The 17489-nt window shown below is 59.0% G+C and overlaps 1 protein-coding gene across 32 annotated transcripts in view; it reads left to right on the forward strand.

The window, feature by feature from the left end:
- MYO18A (myosin XVIIIA) overlaps window positions 1-17489 on the forward strand; it is a 102706-nt gene that overhangs the window by 72888 nt on the left and 12329 nt on the right. For 26 of the 32 annotated variants that reach the window (XM_045487860.1, XM_045487862.1, XM_045487867.1 and 23 more), the window contains 20 exons: window positions 141-206; window positions 3172-3300; window positions 4005-4148; window positions 4533-4622; window positions 4771-4890; window positions 5096-5207; window positions 5622-5749; window positions 6031-6185; window positions 7952-8075; window positions 8162-8362; window positions 8933-9043; window positions 9803-9907; window positions 10230-10376; window positions 10755-10868; window positions 12222-12338; window positions 12510-12593; window positions 13011-13148; window positions 15981-16166; window positions 16465-16604; window positions 17440-17484. In XM_045487860.1, the coding sequence (XP_045343816.1) occupies window positions 141-206; window positions 3172-3300; window positions 4005-4148; window positions 4533-4622; window positions 4771-4890; window positions 5096-5207; window positions 5622-5749; window positions 6031-6185; window positions 7952-8075; window positions 8162-8362; window positions 8933-9043; window positions 9803-9907; window positions 10230-10376; window positions 10755-10868; window positions 12222-12338; window positions 12510-12593; window positions 13011-13148; window positions 15981-16166; window positions 16465-16604; window positions 17440-17484 (2456 nt within the window). The remainder of the gene's footprint in view (window positions 1-140; window positions 207-3171; window positions 3301-4004; window positions 4149-4532; window positions 4623-4770; window positions 4891-5095; window positions 5208-5621; window positions 5750-6030; window positions 6186-7951; window positions 8076-8161; window positions 8363-8932; window positions 9044-9802; window positions 9908-10229; window positions 10377-10754; window positions 10869-12221; window positions 12339-12509; window positions 12594-13010; window positions 13149-15980; window positions 16167-16464; window positions 16605-17439; window positions 17485-17489) is intronic. The other 6 variants (XM_045487865.1, XM_045487866.1, XM_045487868.1 and 3 more) reach the window with 1 other exon arrangement.

Consider the following 17489-nt stretch of genomic DNA (forward strand, 5'->3'; position numbering starts at 1 on the left):
TGCAGATGCCCACTGAGGGTGCTTGTTGAATAAGTAACAGACTGTCTCAGTGGAGGATGGGAAAGGCTCGTGACTGGGCAGAGTCCCGCGTGGAGACGGGGGTGGTCCCTGGCCTCCCTGACAGGGGCATGTCTCTGCAGGCAGTGGAGGAGCTGCTGGAGTCCCTCGACCTGGAGAAGAGCAGCTGCTGCATGGGCCTGAGCCGGGTGAGTTGTCCCTACAGGAAGGCAGCTGGGCCGTCCCTCTCCGGTCACCCTTGTCCAGACAGCTGGCCCTTCCCTTCTGCCGCAAACTTGACTTTCCCTCCCTCTGAATAACTGGCTTGTTCAGTGCCGTGAACACCCCTGTGATGTCAGGAGGGAGTGGGTTGGAAGGTGGCCCTGAACTTGGCCTAAGTCCTGGTGTGGGGAGTGGGGGAGACAGAAGGGAGGAAAGCCGGACAAAGCGGGAGGGCAGGAGTTGTCCAGGGGACCCTTTGGTGAGTCATCCAGGGCCGCCAGGGTCCCAGAAGAGCAAGCAGGACACAGTGAGGCTGGGCCGGCACCACCTGCCCACAAGCCTGATTCCTCATCTGAATGGAACGTGGCATATAAAAGGCAGGCACGCCCGGTCTGGGTGCCGGTCTGCCGAACTGCTGTCAGGCGAGCGTCCCTCCCGCAGGCAGGAGCCCTGCGCGCCCCTCTGTCCTGAGACTTGACAGGTGGCATCCACGTATGTGCCCCGAGGGCTGTGGTGGGAGGGAGAGCATTTGGGAGCCACGAAGAGGGTTCTGAACCTGTCCACCTGTCAGCAGGGAGGGAGGGAACTCCGGGTCCCAGGGCTTCGTGGGGAGCGTGAAGTGGAAGGAGATGCTCGCAGAAAAGGCTCGGTGTTGCTTGTCCGCTCTGTTTTCTCTGTTCTGTATTCTGAGTCACAGTCTCACCCTTCCCTTTCCCGTCCCCTGGCTGTATCTGTGTCTCTGCTGGTTTTCCCTTTTCCTTGGGGCCGTGGCAGTTCCTGCTGGTCTCTTCCTTGGCTTCTGGCTCATCATTTTATTTCTTTCTTTGTTCTCTGGGCCTTCTGTGGTCCCACTCTTTCTGTGTCATTTTTCTGGTTTAGGTCTCACTGTGTCTGACTCGACCTCTCCCATCCCCAACCATCTGTGAGCCCAGGGGCTGCCAGCTGAGTTTCCTCCCCGGGAAGCGTACAGTCCAAGGTTTCACTTCAGCCTCTTGGTCTCTTGGGCAGGCTCCTACCCCTCTGGCAGGGCAGGACTGCTGCTGGCTGGCATTGGGGTGGCACTTCCTCCAAGGCACGTCTCGGGCAGGAGTGGGCCTGTACAGGCTGGTCCTCTTCCCGGCTGCCGTCTCAGACCCTCTGCTGCATCCCAGGTGCCTGGCCGAGACGGGCCAGCCCCAGGGCACACTCGTGCTCAGAGAGGAATTAGGGGCAAAGCTGGATGTTTGCTCACATCTGATTTGGGGGGGAAATTTCAGGGCTTCTAGGCTGTGGTTGGGCTGGCTGGTGAGCAAAGATTCCATGTGTTTGTCGCATTGCGGCTAAGGAGGCGGTCTCAGTCTGAGCCCACAGGACCCTGAGGGTTCAGGCAGGGTGTTTGGGGACCTGAGAGTCTCCTGAAATTTGCAAAATTTGTGTGGATGGGTATGTGGGGGAGGAGAGGGCTCCAAGCTTTCACCTAATACTCAAAAGGACTCTTAACCCCACTAACGTACAGCTGCTCGGCAGAGGTCTAAGGTTCCCTGCCCCAGTGCCTAGACCACCCTTTCTCTTCTTATTGTGAGACACTGAGAATGGGGGCCGCTCTCCATCCCGTAACCCGCCACCTCCCTTCTTCGGCCCTAGTCGGACACCCACGTGCGCTGGCCACTAGCCCATGTGTCCACCTCTGGGGGGGCTTGGATATTCCCCACCCCCTGGTGGAGTCTCAGGCTCACACATTGTGGGAGATGAAGGCTCAGGTAGGGCTTGAGGCCCGTAGGAGATCCCAGGCACTCAGCCCCAGCGTGGGATTTGGGGAAACGTTGCAGAGGACCAAGCTGGCTTTCTCCTAGGCCAGCCCCAGGGGACTAAGTTTCTGTGGAGTCGCCAGAGGCAAAGCTTTCTCAGCAGAAAGTGTAGGCCCTCTCCCCACTTCTTCACTGAAGGAGGGGTCTGGGGGTATTGGTTCTGAGTGTTTCCTGTGGAGTTCACATCTTCTCTTGACCCCCAGAAAGGGAATTTTCTGTGTTCTGGGCAAGGTGGAGGTGGGCATATTCCCGGATGTCCGTTTGCCCTCTGTGAGGATCCTAGAGTCTTTTTTCACCTATATATTTCCACCTTCTTCTCTTAGCAGGGGAAATTTTACCCAGCCCCAGCTCAGAGCACCAAAGAGTGAGAGGAAATGCTGGATGTGGGGGCGCCCAGCTGGTTCCTCTCACGTCTGCTCTCCAGCCCCCAAACCTGTACAACAGGTCCCTTGATGGGGCCAACCCCCGCCCACCCCACTGGCTTTTTCATGAGATGAAACCTGGGTGTGTGTGTGTGTGTGGGTGTGCGTGTGTGTGTGTGTGTGTGTGTGTGTGTGTGTGGAGGTGGGATGTTGGCACATGAAAGAGGAGACTGTCTAAAATGAAACTGAGCGGGGAGGGTGCAGGGAGGGTGCCCCCTGCCCCTTGCCCCACCCTTTCTCTGCCCACGGCTGCTGGACCTTTCTCTTCTCACACACATTCCCCACCATCCACTTCACCTGATCCGAGGTGGCTGGAGCCTGTGGTGGGCTGTGGGCCCAGGGGGCAAGGACGGTGTTGCTGGCAGTCCTGGGGGAAGAAGCCACCGTAGATGTTGCCGAGGGGTGTCCTGTCCCCATTTGACAGTGGCCGCTTCATTTCCTTCTTGTCCCAGATTCCTTCCCTTTGACTTCCCTCTCCTTTTATCTCTCTTTGAAGTTAGATTTCCCACCCTACTCCTCTCCTTCCAAAACACCGCCCCAGCCCCCAGCCTGGGCCTCCTCCCTCAGCCATCCTGGGGCCTCTCCTTGTTCCTTCCCTCCTCTCTTGTTCCCTTGGATTTTCAGGTTCTTCCCAGGCCAAGGGTCCCCTCCCAGGCCTGCCCGTCTCCTGTGCCAGCTGCCTGTTCCCCTGCTGGGCTGCCCGGAGCCCATCACCCGCCTTCATCCGGCCTGCTTCTCCACAGGTGTTCTTCAGGGCTGGCACGTTGGCTCGGCTGGAGGAGCAGCGGGACGAGCAGACCAGCAGGAACCTAACCCTGTTCCAGGCGGCCTGCAGGGGCTACCTGGCCCGCCAGCACTTCAAGAAGAAAAAGGTCCCACTCCCAGCCTAGGCGGCAGAGCTGAGTACCTGGGGTGGGGGCGGGGGTTCAAGGGGACATGCCGGCGCAGGAGGCTGGTCTTGGGGCCATGAGTTATTGTTAGCTGGGGGAGAAGAGGCACGGGCCTCCCAGGGCCAGCATGCCCTGGGCCGGGGCGGGGAATGGGCAGCTCCTGGGTGCCAGAGAGTGTGCTGGTATGCCCAGCTCTGGGGCCGTGTGGCCTGGTCCTAGGGCAGGGGTGGGGGGCAGGGCTTAGGGGAAGGTGGGCTCTGGATCATAGGCTGCTCCATGAAGATTAAGGAGCTGTGTCAGCGACTCCTTTTCTTATTAGCAAGTCCATAAAACAGCCAGCACCGCCGCCTCTTGTGTTTCAGCAAGATTAGGTTTTATAGCACATCTAGGCCAGGGTGCTGGAAATAATCAGGCAGCAAATAAAGCAGATGAAATTATTCCTAATGACGGCGGAGCGGTTAGTGCCCAGTGCGGTGCTCCCAGCGCCGGGCTCCCTGCCGCCCACTCTCTGAGGGATGGGGAGAGGCTGAGAGCCAGGGGTGGTGGAGGGAGTGTTTGAACGGGGCGGGGGCGAGGGCGGGGGCGGGGGGCGTTCAACCTGGCCGTTGTGCTGCCGGTGGTGGTGGGGATCCTTGTTGCGCTTGGGACTGAGGTCCCTGCTGTGCACCACCCCCGCCCCAACTCAGATCCAGGACCTGGCCATCCGCTGTGTGCAGAAGAACATCAAGAAGAACAAAGGGGTGAAGGACTGGCCCTGGTGGAAACTCTTTACCACTGTGCGGCCCCTCATCGAGGTGCAGCTGTCCGAGGAGCAGATCCGGAACAAAGACGTACGTAACAGCCCGGGAAGGGCCAAGCCAATGGGAGAGGACAGGTTCATCCGTGTGGGCAAAAGCCTTGCCGGCTTGTCTTGGGCTCCCAAGTGCTCTTTATTTAGTCCAGAGAGCTGGTGTCCTTGAACTATGCCCACCAAACGGAAGGCGTCCCTCTGGGGTGCTGGCTAAGCCGCTGGGTAGCCTCTCGGCATAAAATCGCAGGCATCCTTAGCATCTGGGGAAGGGTCCAGGGATAGGAGCCCCTGGGAGGCAGTGGCTTCCTATTCCCCGTGTCCTGGCCCGAGCTTCACCAGCTCCCTTCACCCCAGGGGTGCTGATTCCAGGCCCCAGCCTCCCGCAGTGCCTCTGGCTCACTTTGCCCTCTTTACTGCACCCTAGGAGGAGATCCAGCAACTGCGGAACAAGCTTGAGAAGGTGGAGAAGGAGCGGAACGAGCTTCGGCTCAACAGCGACCGGTTGGAAACCCGGGTGAGTGACTCCCAACACCAGGCCAACTGGCCACCTGTGCGGGGTGCCAGGCCTAGGAAGCGCCCCCCCCTCCCCCGCCCCGCCCAGGGGTTCCAGCTGAGTGAGGCAGACATTTCAACTGGTGGCCACTCCCTCCCCCCAACCCCAGATCTCAGAGCTGACATCGGAGCTGACTGATGAACGCAACACAGGAGAGTCCGCCTCCCAGCTGCTGGACGCAGAGGCCGCCGAGAGGCTCCGAGCCGAGAAGGAGATGAAGGAGCTACAGGTGAGGGCAGGGCCGCGGTGAAGACAGTCGTGCCAGTGACTACCACGCCCTGGTATCCATCCGCTCCCCGCACTGGGGACAGGTGGCCCGGCGGCACCCCTGTCCACCCTGGGTGAGCACGTGACCGTGGTCTGCGTGGCTCAGGGCCCTGGCTGGTACCGAGTGAGGGAGTGGGACGGCAGCCTCATACGCCTCCCCTCTACAGACCCAGTATGATGCGCTGAAGAAGAAAATGGAAGTGATGGAAATGGAGGTGATGGAGGCCCGTCTCATCCGGGCAGCTGAGATCAACGGGGAGGTGGACGATGATGACGCAGGTGGGTGTGAGGCCAGAGGAGCTCGGCAGTGGCCTGAGTGGCAAGCTTGATACCCACCCCTGGGCAGCCGCGCCCCTGGCCTGGGCCCATCCCCCATCCGTAGAGCTGGTGCAAGGCTCCAGTGAAAGAAATAGACGAGAAGGTAGAGGTGCCGGTGAATGTAGGGGATCATCATGGAGGGTTATGCAACCGTGATCATGACAGTGTCTGAGGGCCATGGTCTGAGGGTCCCCGGGGAGAGGACAGCACACATAGCCACACACCCTCTCTAGTCTTTTCCTGGCTTGTGAGGAAGCTGTCACTCCAGAGACCTTTCTGAGTCCCTCTGGCCCATTCCACCTGCTTCGTGCCCTCTGCCCCTTCTCAGGGACTCTCAGCAGCTTGGTCCTCCCTTGTCTGCCCCCAACCCTGCAGGTGGTGAGTGGCGCATGAAATACGAGCGAGCCATGCGGGAGGTGGACTTCACCAAGAAGCGGCTCCAGCAGGAGTTTGAGGACAAGCTGGAGGTGGAGCAGCAGAACAAGAGACAGCTGGAGAGGCGGGTGAGGCTGGCGGAAGGAGGGCGGCCTGTGCCTGGGAGGGCCTTGGGGCCACGCGGAGCCAGCGAGCCCCCAGGGTCCACCTGTTAGCCTCTCGGTGCTGGGGACACCCAAGGGCAAACAATTGTTAGAGAGTGTCTTCGGGTCCCTGGATGTCCCAGACTTCAACCCACATCCCTGGGTCCCTCCCTCCCTCCCTCCCCCACCTCCTCCTCCTCCCCTTCTCCGCCCATACTTCCGGGCCCCTCGCTGGCTGCTGACCCTGTGCCCCACCTTGGCCCTAGCTCGGAGACCTGCAGGCCGACAGTGACGAGAGCCAACGGGCTCTGCAGCAGCTCAAGAAGAAGTGCCAGCGGCTGACAGCTGAGCTGCAGGACACCAAGCTGCACCTGGAGGGCCAGCAGGTCCGCAACCACGAGCTGGAGAAGAAGCAGAGGAGGTGGGTGGGTCCCCCGCCCTGGGCACAGAAGACTTCCTAGAGCAACCCCAACAGGGCTCCCTGCCTCCCCCTCCAGGGAGGAGACAAGGAACGAAGGCCTGAATTGGGTCAGGGACCATGCCTGCATGGTCCCTTGTCCTGGAACGTGTCTCACCCCTGACCTCTGAGGAGCACTCAGGCTGCATCCCCACTGGAGGCCCGCTCGGGCCTTCGCTCTTGGGCGTGCTCCCCGCAGTGTGTGCCCATCACCCTGCCTGGACCCAGTAGGACGAGCTCACCCAGGACCCGTGCAGAACGCACCCGCGGCCCTGCACCTTGCCCCCACCCCGCTCCCCATCTCCCGCTTGCCTCAGCCACACAGACACCCTCTCCTGGCTAATGTTGTTAAACCACCGTGCTACTTCCATCTCATTATGGTAATGACACAGAGGAGGGGGGCAGCCCTCACAGGATAAAATCCAATCTAAATTAATTTCCCTGGCTGGGGATGGGAATGGGACGCCTTTATTAGCAACACCGGGGAACCCACACACCCTGGGAGCAGCAGGGTGCCCCAGGGAGCAGAAACAGCGCCTAGTTCCCCTCTGCAGGGGAGGGCCTCTCAGCAGAGGCCCCGGGTGCCTTGGTGAAGGAACAGCATCACACCCACGACCCTGGGGGTGAGCAGGGCAGAGGCGAGTCCTTCCAGTGACCCCGGGGTTACCCTCGGCCTCCTGGGCGTTCTGCTGTCCTCCCAGCTGGGCACTGCTTGCAGAGAGTGAGGAGAGACAGATCTTACTCCTCCCTCCCAGCAGCGCGCCTCTCCGCTTCCCTAGTTCTCTTCTGTACCCCACCCTCCCTTTCCCGTAGAGGCGGGCACCCTTAGCGGGACGCGTCTCCCGAGCACCCCGATGGCAGTGCCAGCCCGGCCTAGTTACCGTCTCCTGCTGCACTCCCTGCTGGGCAACTTATTAGGTTTCATTTCAGCTGCCCGGAGTTTCCTTACCTGTTTTTTTTTTTAATGTGGGGTTGGGCTGGGGGGAGCCATTCAGTTTTCAACAGGAACCTCATTAGCTATTCAGGGAAGGTGTCAAGAGGAATTTCAGCAATTTGCTCCTTATTTAGAGTCACTGGGCGGGAAATAGGAGGCCAGGAGGTAGAGGAGCAAAGAAAGAGGCCTCGACCCTGGCCTGTGTGCCCATCGAAGCGCACTGCCAGCTGGGCACAGTGGGACTGCTGGCTTCCAGCCCCGCGTGGGCTGTCCTGGTGGTGACACGAGTTCTGCTGGGCCTGGCCAGAGGCTGGCACCCAGGGGTGGGGGCCAGAGCCAGCTGCTCATCTAGAGTGGCCAAGATGAACTGTGGAAAGTGAGTGAGATGAGGCAGGACGTCCATTTCTACCTATTTCAGTGCCCACCCGGCCCCTCGTTCTTGGATCTGTTGAAATGGAAAAGGTCAAGACAGCGACTAGGCAGAGTCTATCCACCTCTTCCCTGGAAGCTGTCTGTGGGTCCCTCCTAGGCCCCCCTGGTACAGGGGCTCCTTAGACTGGCACAATGAAATGCCCCCATCCCAGACCAGGCTGCTCAGCAGGGCGAGGTGGCCTGACCTGTATCCTGGATGTTGCCTCACCCCTGCCCTATCCCCCTGCTTTCGGGCCGTGCGAGGCCGCCTCCGCTTGCATCCTGTCCTATGGTGGCCCTGATTCCTGGCGGCTTCTGGGTGCCGGAGATCCGGAGTCTTCCCTGCGCTGGGGGAGCCACCTTGGCCATGCATGTTCCCTCACAGGTTTGACAGCGAGCTGTCGCAGGCGCACGAGGAGGCCCAGCGGGAGAAGCTGCAGCGGGAGAAGCTGCAGCGAGAGAAGGATGCGCTCCTCGCCGAAGCTTTCAGCCTGAAGCAGCAACTGGAGGTGCGTGGGCCACCCGCATCCGTGCCCCATCCCCATCACAGACGCGGGCTGGGCCCCGGCCGGCCTCATCTTCTCTTTTGCTCCAGGAAAAAGACATGGACATTGCGGGGTTCACCCAGAAGGTCGTCTCACTGGAGGCTGAGCTCCAGGACATTTCTTCCCAAGAGTCTAAGGATGAGGCCTCTCTGGCCAAGGTCAAGAAGCAGCTCCGGGACCTGGAGGCCAAGGTCAAGGATCAGGAAGAGGAGCTGGATGAGCAGGCGGGGACCATCCAGATGTTGGAGCAGGTGCTACAGGGTTTGGCCGAGGGAGGCACCAGCATCCCCCTTCCCCCCCCCCCCCCCCCCCCGCCCGCCACTAACCCAGGGAATAGCCGGAAGAGGACAAGTTCCCATGTGCAGTCATTCATTCGTTCCCTTACTCACAAAATGTGGGGTGAGCACCTGATCGGTGCCAGCCACAGTGTGAAAGTAATGAAGCTTTCACGTAGCTCTCTGCAAGAACAAATCTTGATTGAGCTCTAGCGTTCAGGGGTTCAGGATGCACAGCAGCCAGGAGGCCCTGAGCCCACCCAGCCCGCCCCCCAGCCACCGTGTCAGTCCAGGGAGCTAGAGCCCGAAGGCCAAATGGAAGACCTACAGAATTGTCCCCACCTCTGGCAGCCTCCCCTGGGCCTGGGACAAACATCTACTGAGGGAGTTCGGCTTCTCTGGAGAAGCTGGCTGCCACAGGAGCAAGGCAGGAGCACAGGGGTATTTCTGGCAGGGACCATCCCCACTCCTGAGCCCAGGGAGCACTGCCCGTCAGGGTGTAGCACTGGGGTCAGGAACCTGGTCCCTATTCCCAACCACCTCCAGGCCAAGCTACGTCTAGAGATGGAAATGGAGCGAATGAGACAGACCCATTCCAAGGAGGTAGAAAGTCGGGATGAGGAGGTGGAGGAGGCCCGGCAGTCATGTCAGAAGAAGGTAAGGTAATGGGCACCTACCCTGTCCCGTACAAACCCTGGTTCCCCCATCACTGCTTTAAAGGAAGGGGTTTAAAGTCAGTTGAGCATCCAACTCTTGATTTTGGCTCAGGTCATGATCTCACAGTTCATGGGATTGAGCCCCAAATTGGGCTTTCCACTGACAGTGCAGAGGCTGCTTGGGATTCTCTCTCTCTCTCTCTCTCTCTCTCTCTCTCTCTCTGCTCCTCCCCCACTCACTTGAGCCTGTGCGCGCTCTCTCTCTCTCTCTCTCTCTCTCGCGCTCAGTAAATAAATAAACATTAAAAAAAATAAAGTAAGGGGTTTTCTGTTTCCCTACCTTAGCCACACTGTCATCCATTGCCATTCTGGACCCGGAACCTCTGCTGGAGACCCTGGCATTGGCTGGGATGTGTGCTCTCGGGGTCGATAGAGAAGCTCAGTCCTTTGAGGCACGAATGCTCCCTGCTTTCTGTGCCAAGCGACAGCTCACTCTGTACCCCTCTGCAGTCAGCTAGCCTGACCCAGCAGGGCCTGCACACTCCAGAACGAAGCCTCCCACTCAGAACGAAGTCCCTCCTCTCCCTCCCAGGCTGCTTTGAAACCCTAGGAACTTTGAACTTGGGGTCTGACCCCTTGGGGTCCTCCATGCTCAGCCCGCCCCACAGTTTTCCCAGGGTAGGGGGATCCAGAAGGGAAGGGGACTGGCCGGAAGCAGATGCTGAAGGGACCGGTGGGCCTCTGTCCCCGGGCCCTGCAGTTGAAGCAAATGGAAGTGCAGCTTGAGGAGGAGTATGAGGACAAGCAGAAGGTGCTTCGAGAGAAGCGGGAACTGGAGAGCAAGCTCGCCACGCTCAGCGACCAGGTAAGCATGGCCTGCTGGCGGGGCCCGGCCAACGGCCTGTACCGTCCGGCCTTAGGGAGGCCATCTCGGGGATACAAAGCTGGGAATGGGGAGGGGGACTGGGCTCCGTAAAGCCCACCGTCATCGCGTGTATAACTGGGGTCATTACCACACACAGCACCCCCAGGCTTTTCTCACTGGCCGGCACGACCCTGGCACTTCCTCTGTTGTTACTTGTTAAGGGGACTCTCAGAATGAGGGCAAGAGTGAACCAGGGGCTTAGGGAAGATAGGAGGAGGCTCTGTGGTGGAACCCAGAGCCCCAGCTTCTGGTGTCCACCCAGGTGAACCAGCGGGACCTGGAGTCAGAGAAGCGGCTCCGGAAAGACTTGAAGCGCACCAAGGCCCTGCTGGCAGATGCCCAGATCATGCTGGACCACCTGAAGAACAACGCACCCAGCAAGAGGGAGATCGCCCAGCTGAAGAACCAGGTATCTTTACAGAGAGGAAGTCGGCAGCTCCAGGGGGCTGGTTCTTTCTCCTGCTCCTGCCCCTCTCAGGGATTCTTGAGTCCTTGAGAAGGAAGGTAACAGGGAAGGGGGAGAAGCCACTTGTAGCAGCCAGACTCCTAGGATCTGTGCCTGCCATACAGCGTGACCGCCAAGCCCCAGGATGGCATGGATGGGTCCCCGTACCCACCCTCCCTGCCACAGCAGATGCCTGTGCGTGCACCCCAACACACCACAGCCCCGGGGTCAAGCGAACAGAGCGCCTGGGCTCCTTCTCCCCTGTGAGCACCCTGTACAGCTCTCCTGCTCCCAGGGAATGGCTGACGTCTCTCCCTGGGGCGGGGGTGGCTCTGTGTCCAGCTGGAGGAGTCAGAGTTCACCTGTGCAGCGGCCGTGAAAGCGCGGAAAGCAATGGAGGTGGAGATCGAAGACCTGCACCTGCAGATTGATGACATCGCCAAAGCCAAGACCGCGGTGAGGGACTGGGGTGTGCGGGCCAGGCTCGGGGTGGCGGGCGGCTGAAGCAAAATAGAGCTGTAACTGTGGCTCCCTTCCCCCCAGACGGGGGCCCTGCCCCAGGCCACTCCCTTCACTCCAGGACTTCCTGCAGGGAGAGGGAGCCTCCCCTCCTTCGCCCCTCCCCACTCAGAGCAGAGGCCGGGAGGGGGGTGAGGTGGAAGAGGGAGCCAGCAAGGGCCCATCTCCCTGTTTAACCACCTGCCTGTGGGAGCTTGGCCGCAGGCCCCGACACCATAAATAAAGGCAGCTAATGTGGCTGAGGGATGTAAACAGGTGCCTAGAGATTAGGGGAAGCACCGATAAGAGGATGGGATGGCTCCGTTTCCCTCCTCTTCCCCTGGCCAGCCCACTGACAAGCCCAAGCGGCAGCTAATTAGAGCTTTTATTTAATGCTTCCCTTTTAATTCCCTACCTCTCCCACGGCCCATCCATCGGCCGGGAATTCATTACGGGGATGCGGCCACCAGTACCTCCTTGGGCAGGGAAGGGGGCAGCGGGGAGGCTAGGCTGGGGGCTCTGGGCTCCACGGCCCCCCAGCTGGTCACCCATCTGCTGAGAGATGCCAATCTCCCGGGCTTGATTTATCCCCGTGACATTTGTGCTCCTCAGCAGTTTTCAGGTGAGTAATTCCAATTCTTTAATTGTGTTAAAAAAGGCTGTTATAAAATTACCATTTTATTTAAATCCGAGTTAATAAATTTCTTGGCGGAGGCTTCCCCAGCTCCCCACAGCCCGGTAACAAGACGGATGGGGCAGAGAAGGAGCCAACGCAGTCATTTTGGTTTGGAATTACAGGCTAATAGATTCATTCATTTCCTGAAGCTGCTGTTGGCCGTCTCCTCCCCTCCCCCCAGGAGTGGACCGGCTGTGGGCGCTGGATGGCCTGGTAGCAGGCCATGGGGGGCGGGGGGTGGGGGGGGGAGAATGAGAATCCGAGCTAGCAGAGCTTCCCAGAGTCCAGGGGTCCTTGCCTGAGGCCTGAAGGGGGCAGAGTACCTTCAGGTTAGGGCCTGGATTGCTGGTGCCAGAATGATGGGTCATTTGTTCTGGGCAGACCTTTTCTGCCTTCTCATTAGCCTTCAAAGAGCTGCCAGAAAGCAGCTGTCATTTAGCCCAGGGTCTGCCCACGCTGCGAAGACAGCCTTTGTCTCAGCTGCCCGGGCGCCACGGGTCTGGACCAGTGCGTGGACCCGGCCCCGACATCACCCCCTTCCCTTTGGAGGTGGCATGGGGAAGTTCGGATTTGCCACCTGGTGCCGTCGGGCACTCGAGGCCCCATGCCCTCTGATCGGTCTTGCCTCCGTCCAGCTGGAGGAGCAGCTGAGCCGCCTTCAGCGTGAGAAGAATGAGATCCAGAGCCGGCTGGAAGAGGACCAGGAGGACATGAATGAGCTGATGAAGAAGCACAAGGCAGCCGTGGCTCAGGTGCCCCACCACACCCCGTGCCACAGACGCTGGCCCTCTGGTCCTCTTCCTAAGCACCCCCCCCCAACACCACTTCTCTTGGGAGTCGCGGGCCTGCACTCTGTGTGCGGTGTGGTGGGCTGGGGTTTGTGTTCATGGGGGATCCTGCTTCAGCACTCACTCCTTTCCCAGGCCTCGCGGGACTTGGCACAGATGAATGACCTCCAGGCTCAGCTAGAAGAAGCCAATAAGGAGAAGCAGGAGCTGCAGGAGAAGGTGGAGACTTTCTCCCTTGGTAGAAAGAGGGTGTGGGGTCCCTGTATGTAGGGGCGGACCCCCAAGCCCGTTGGAAAGCAAGCGCTCCTCTCAGTTATTAGTAATCCACGCTGCCGCATCAATGCACGCGAAGGGCTAGGCTTGGAGCCATATCACCACAGTAGACATTTTGGCTTCAGCTGCCTCATTTCACATTTCTATTCCCTCTCTGGTCCTCGGCTTTCTCCTTTCCCTCCAAAGGGCAAAATCTGTGCCAGCATCGGGCCAGGTGGGGAATGCCTCTGGCTCGGGGCCCCGTCCTCCCACCTCCCCAGTGCATCCCTCCCTCCCTCGGCCCTCTGGTCACCATGGTGATCTTGCCCAGGCTCTGCCCCTCCCTTCTGGGCTCAGCTCTTCTCTTCCTGCCCCCACCCCCAGCTACAAGCCCTCCAGAGCCAAGTGGAGTTCCTGGAGCAGTCCATGGTGGACAAGTCCCTGGTGAGCAGGCAGGAAGCTAAGATCCGGGAGCTGGAGACCCGCCTGGAGTTCGAAAGGACCCAAGTGAAGCGTCTGGAGGTGGGTGCACACTTGTCCTGGTCCGTAGCCAGAGCAGGGCAGAGCTGCCCCGGCAGCTGGAGCCACGCATGCTCAGCTGCGCCGGGCAGGCCACGGACGCTCCTCAGAGGCCCCTGCCAAGCTGCCAGGCCAGCTGACGGGGCGGGTGCCTTCCCCCCGCCCGCCCCGCCTGCTCTCTGGGCACCGTGGAGCCAGCCTGCTTTACATTCTGTTTCCGTGCTTGCTTTCTGCCAAGGGACCAGAGCAGCTTAGCTTTTTGTCTTCATATTTTCCTCCACCATGAGCTCCCCCCGCCAGTCCCCTCACTCGCTCTCGCTCTGCTCTCCGGCAGGGTCATAAATATGCAGCGGATGGCGCCACTTCTGTGAGGGCTGAAGTCTGTTCTCTCATCTCACCGCGCTCGCTCTCTCTCTCCCTTCCCTTTTTTATTGCCTTTTTTCCTCACTTCTTCCCACCCTTCTTGTCTCTGCTTTTTCTCCTCTCTCTTTGCTTCTCTCCACGTCTGCCCCCTTCTTTTGCGTTTCTCCTCCCCACCCTCTCCCCACTTCTTCCTCTCTCCCCATCCCATGCCTCCTCTCCCTCTGCTCTTCATCCTTTCCTTCAACCCTCCTCCTGTTCCTGTTCACCCCTCTCCTGCTCTGTCTTGTTATCCCTTCCACCCGTGGCCTCCATACTCCACATCCAGTCCTCTCTGCTCCAGGCTCCGGAAGCCGGCGCGCCCAGCCCCACCCTCCCCGGTAGAGCAGGTGGGAAGAGAGAGGCAGGCAGAATTGACTCTGGGTGAACACTCCCCTCGCCCTATTTTTAAGTTCTCCTCCTCCCGCTCGAGCTTGTAGACTTGTGGAAGCGCCTCCAGTTCTCCATGAGAACTGTGTTCATGGGCGTGCGTGCCAAGGAGCGTCCCTGCCACCTCCCCGGCAGCCCCTCAGCCCGTGAAGCAGGCACCAGGGAAGGGATGGAAACAGGTGACTCTGGAGCTGGCAGTGGGCATTGAGAGGGCGTTAGTACCCTTGACCCGGGAAGGGAGTATGGCCGAAGCTCCCAAGATGAGGTCACAGTCCTCAGGAGAGCTAGGGAGAGTTAGGGGAGACCCAGTGATGTTCCTCGGCTACACACCACAGCCCCAGCACAGCTGGTAATATCTTGACCCCCATCTTGCATACAGGAAGGGTTAAATAGGTTGCCTAAGGTCACAAAGCTATCAAGGGGCAGGAGAAGCCATTGATCGGGTGGCTCTGGGGCAGATCTGTATACTTGTCTCCTTTTCTTGTCGACCTCAGTCCCTTTCCTCGGCTCTCTCTGTTTCCCTTCTGCTCAGAAGAGCAGTCTTGTAGTTTAGACGCACAGAATGTTAAACACAAATGGCCCGTAGAAATCATATAGTCTAGGGGCGCCTGGGTGGCTCAGTCCGTTAAGCGTCCAGCTTCGGCTCAGGTTGTGATCTCATAGTTCTTGGGTTCGAGCCCCGCGTCGGGCTCTGTGCTGACAGCTCAGAGCCTGGAGCCTGCTTTGGATTCTGTGTCTCCCTCTCTTCTGCCCCTCCCCCACTCATGCTTGCCCGTGCTCTCTCCCTCTATCTCTCTCTCAAAAACAAATAAAAATTAGAAATCATATAGTCTAGTGCTGTTATTTTAGAGACACAGAGACTGGGGGGCCTGGGGTGGAGACCCCATGGCCAGTCAGCAGTAGAACCAGAGGCAGGTCCCTCCCTCATGCTCTGCCGCAACCTCCAGGTCATTTCTTGTGCAACGTCCTATGGCCCGGGAGGGAACAATGTATTCAGTTTCTGGAGGAAGAGAGATTCATCAGGCTTAGAGGGATGGCTTTGTGCTTAGAATCTGATGACTGTTTAGTCTCCTAATCCAGGAACTCTCATAAACCATTCACCTCCAAGCACAGGATCTAGCTTTTGGAGCTGCTGGGTTCAGAGTCCCTGAGGGAAGTCCTGCTGACTGTGGAGGCCCCACACATGGTATCAATGTGGACAGACCCAGGCTGTAGCCAGAGGGTTCCTCTGACCTTGGTCATGATGATGATGATGATGATGATGATGATAGCACCTTTCATCATCCCAAGTGCCTTCACATACTTTACCTTATTTAATCTTTAAAAGACCCTGGGGGTGGGGAGGGGCATGACTTGATGGCTCAGTCAGTTAAGCAGCTGACTTTGGCTCAGGTCATGATCTTGCGGTTCGTGAGTTCGAGTCCCGCATCGGGCTCTGTGCTGACAATTTAGAGCCTAGAGCTGTTTCGGATTCTATGTCTCCCTCTCTCTCTGCCCCTCCCTCGCTCACGCTCTGTCTCTCTCTTTCTGTCTCTCTCTCTCAAAAATAAACAAACATCAAAAAAAAAATTTTTTTTTTTTTTAAAAGACACCAGAGGACTGCGGTAGGTGTTATTCTCCCATATTACAGAAGATAAAGGAAGGGGGCACCTGGGTGGCTCAGTCTGTTAAGCATCTGACTCTCAGCTCAGGTCAGGATCTCACAATTCGTGGGTTTCAGCTCCATCTTGGGCTGAGCTGACAGTCTGGAGCCTGCTTGGGATTCTGTCTCTCCTTCTCTCTGCCCCTTTCCTGCTTACTCTGTCTCTTTCTCTCTCTCGCTCTCACTCTCGCTCTCTCTCTCAAATCAATTAATTAATTTATTTATTTTAAAAAAGATAAAGGAAGGCTCTTCAGAGAGCTTTAATTCTTGCCCACCTAGCAGACCTAGCAGCGAGTGGTGGTGCCAGAGCTGGACCCCAGGCCTCCTGACTCTGGAGTCTCGTCAGAGCCACACTCTCGTCTCTGACTAGCTGGTGGGCTTCTCTTCCCTACCTCCCCCTCCAGAGCCTGGCCAGCCGGCTCAAGGAGAACATGGAGAAGCTGACTGAGGAGCGGGATCAGCGCACAGCAGCTGAGAACCGGGAGAAGGAGCAGAACAAGAGGCTACAGCGGCAGCTCCGCGACACCAAGGAGGAGATGGGCGAGCTCGCCAGGAAGGAGGCCGAGGCGAGCCGCAAGAAGCATGAACTGGTAACGTGCTGAAACCCGCAGGGCCCCGAGCAGGCAGCTGTCTGGGTGCAAGCCTCCCCTGGGCTGGGGTGGGGGATGGGCCACAAAGAAACCAGAGTTTAGATCTCTGGAAAGAAGAGGAACATGTCCCGAAGCCAGGCCAGAGGGCCGGGGGCAGTGCCCGAGTCTCCATCTGGAGCTCCATGACGCCTCCATGGCGCTCCTTCCCGGCCTGGAGAGACTTGCAGCGGGCTTTCTCTAGAGCAGCCAGATAGAGACGGGCCCTCCGGTGAACTCGACTGCCCCCTCTCCCTCCTAGGAGATGGATCTGGAGAGCCTGGAGGCCGCTAACCAGAGCCTGCAGGCCGATCTCAAGCTGGCATTCAAGCGCATTGGGGACCTGCAGGCCGCCATCGAGGACGAGATGGAGAGCGATGGGAATGAGGACCTCATCACCAGGTGAGGGGGCCTCTGTGGCAGCGGCGGCCGCACCGAGGCCCTCTGACCACCTGTGGAGCAGGCCACGAGGTAGAACAGCTGCAGTCTCTGTCTCCCTGCCACTGAGCCACTAGCCCACCTTTCCCTCATCGCCAGACCCCAGCATGGACCCTGTCCTGTAATGACCGAGGGCAGGACCGGTGCTGCCCGGGTGAGATGCCCTCCCTCCCGCTCCCTGTCCTCCCTCCTCAGGCCTCCCAGGAACCTGGCTCTCCAGCTCTGCCTGTTCACAATGAGTTATTCCCCCGTTTAGCTGCATTTCCGATGGCGCCTGCCCTACTCTGGGGAAAGCAGAGATTTAAGGCCCATGGTACCTTGTTACCATGCCAGAGATTTTCTCTCATAAAACCCACCCAGGGAATGGTTTCGGAGAGAGAGATTTATAGTCCTAGGCTCAGGAAGAAGTCACAAGGCAGGTAGACCAGCAGTTCCGGAGGGTGAGGGTCAGGCCCTGGAGAAACTCCGAAGGCTGCCTTGGGCGGACCCCCACCCCCAGACCTGCCCCCTTCCTGCTTGAGCGCTGATGCCCCATCCTGCAAGTGGGTCCTGGCCCACATAAGAAGCCTGCTCCTTGGGGGCAGAGAAAAAGTGCCCCGGGGCGGCCCAGACCTCCCTCTGAGGATACACTGTCACTCACCCCGCCCCACCCCCCCACCCCCAGCTGGTCTCAGCCAGCCAGAGCCATGTCTTGTTCAGGGTGTCCACCTTGGCTGAGAGGTCCACCCTTGCTTTGCCCACTGGTTTTTCAATCTTCTTCTTCTGTCCCCCTAGCCCACCATTTTCTTTCTGTTTCCAGTTTGCAGGACATGGTGACAAAGTATCAGAAAAGAAAGAATAAACCGTGAG

The sequence above is a fragment of the Leopardus geoffroyi genome, chromosome E1, assembly GCF_018350155.1.
Source record: "Leopardus geoffroyi isolate Oge1 chromosome E1, O.geoffroyi_Oge1_pat1.0, whole genome shotgun sequence".
Lineage (NCBI taxonomy): Eukaryota > Metazoa > Chordata > Mammalia > Carnivora > Felidae > Leopardus > Leopardus geoffroyi.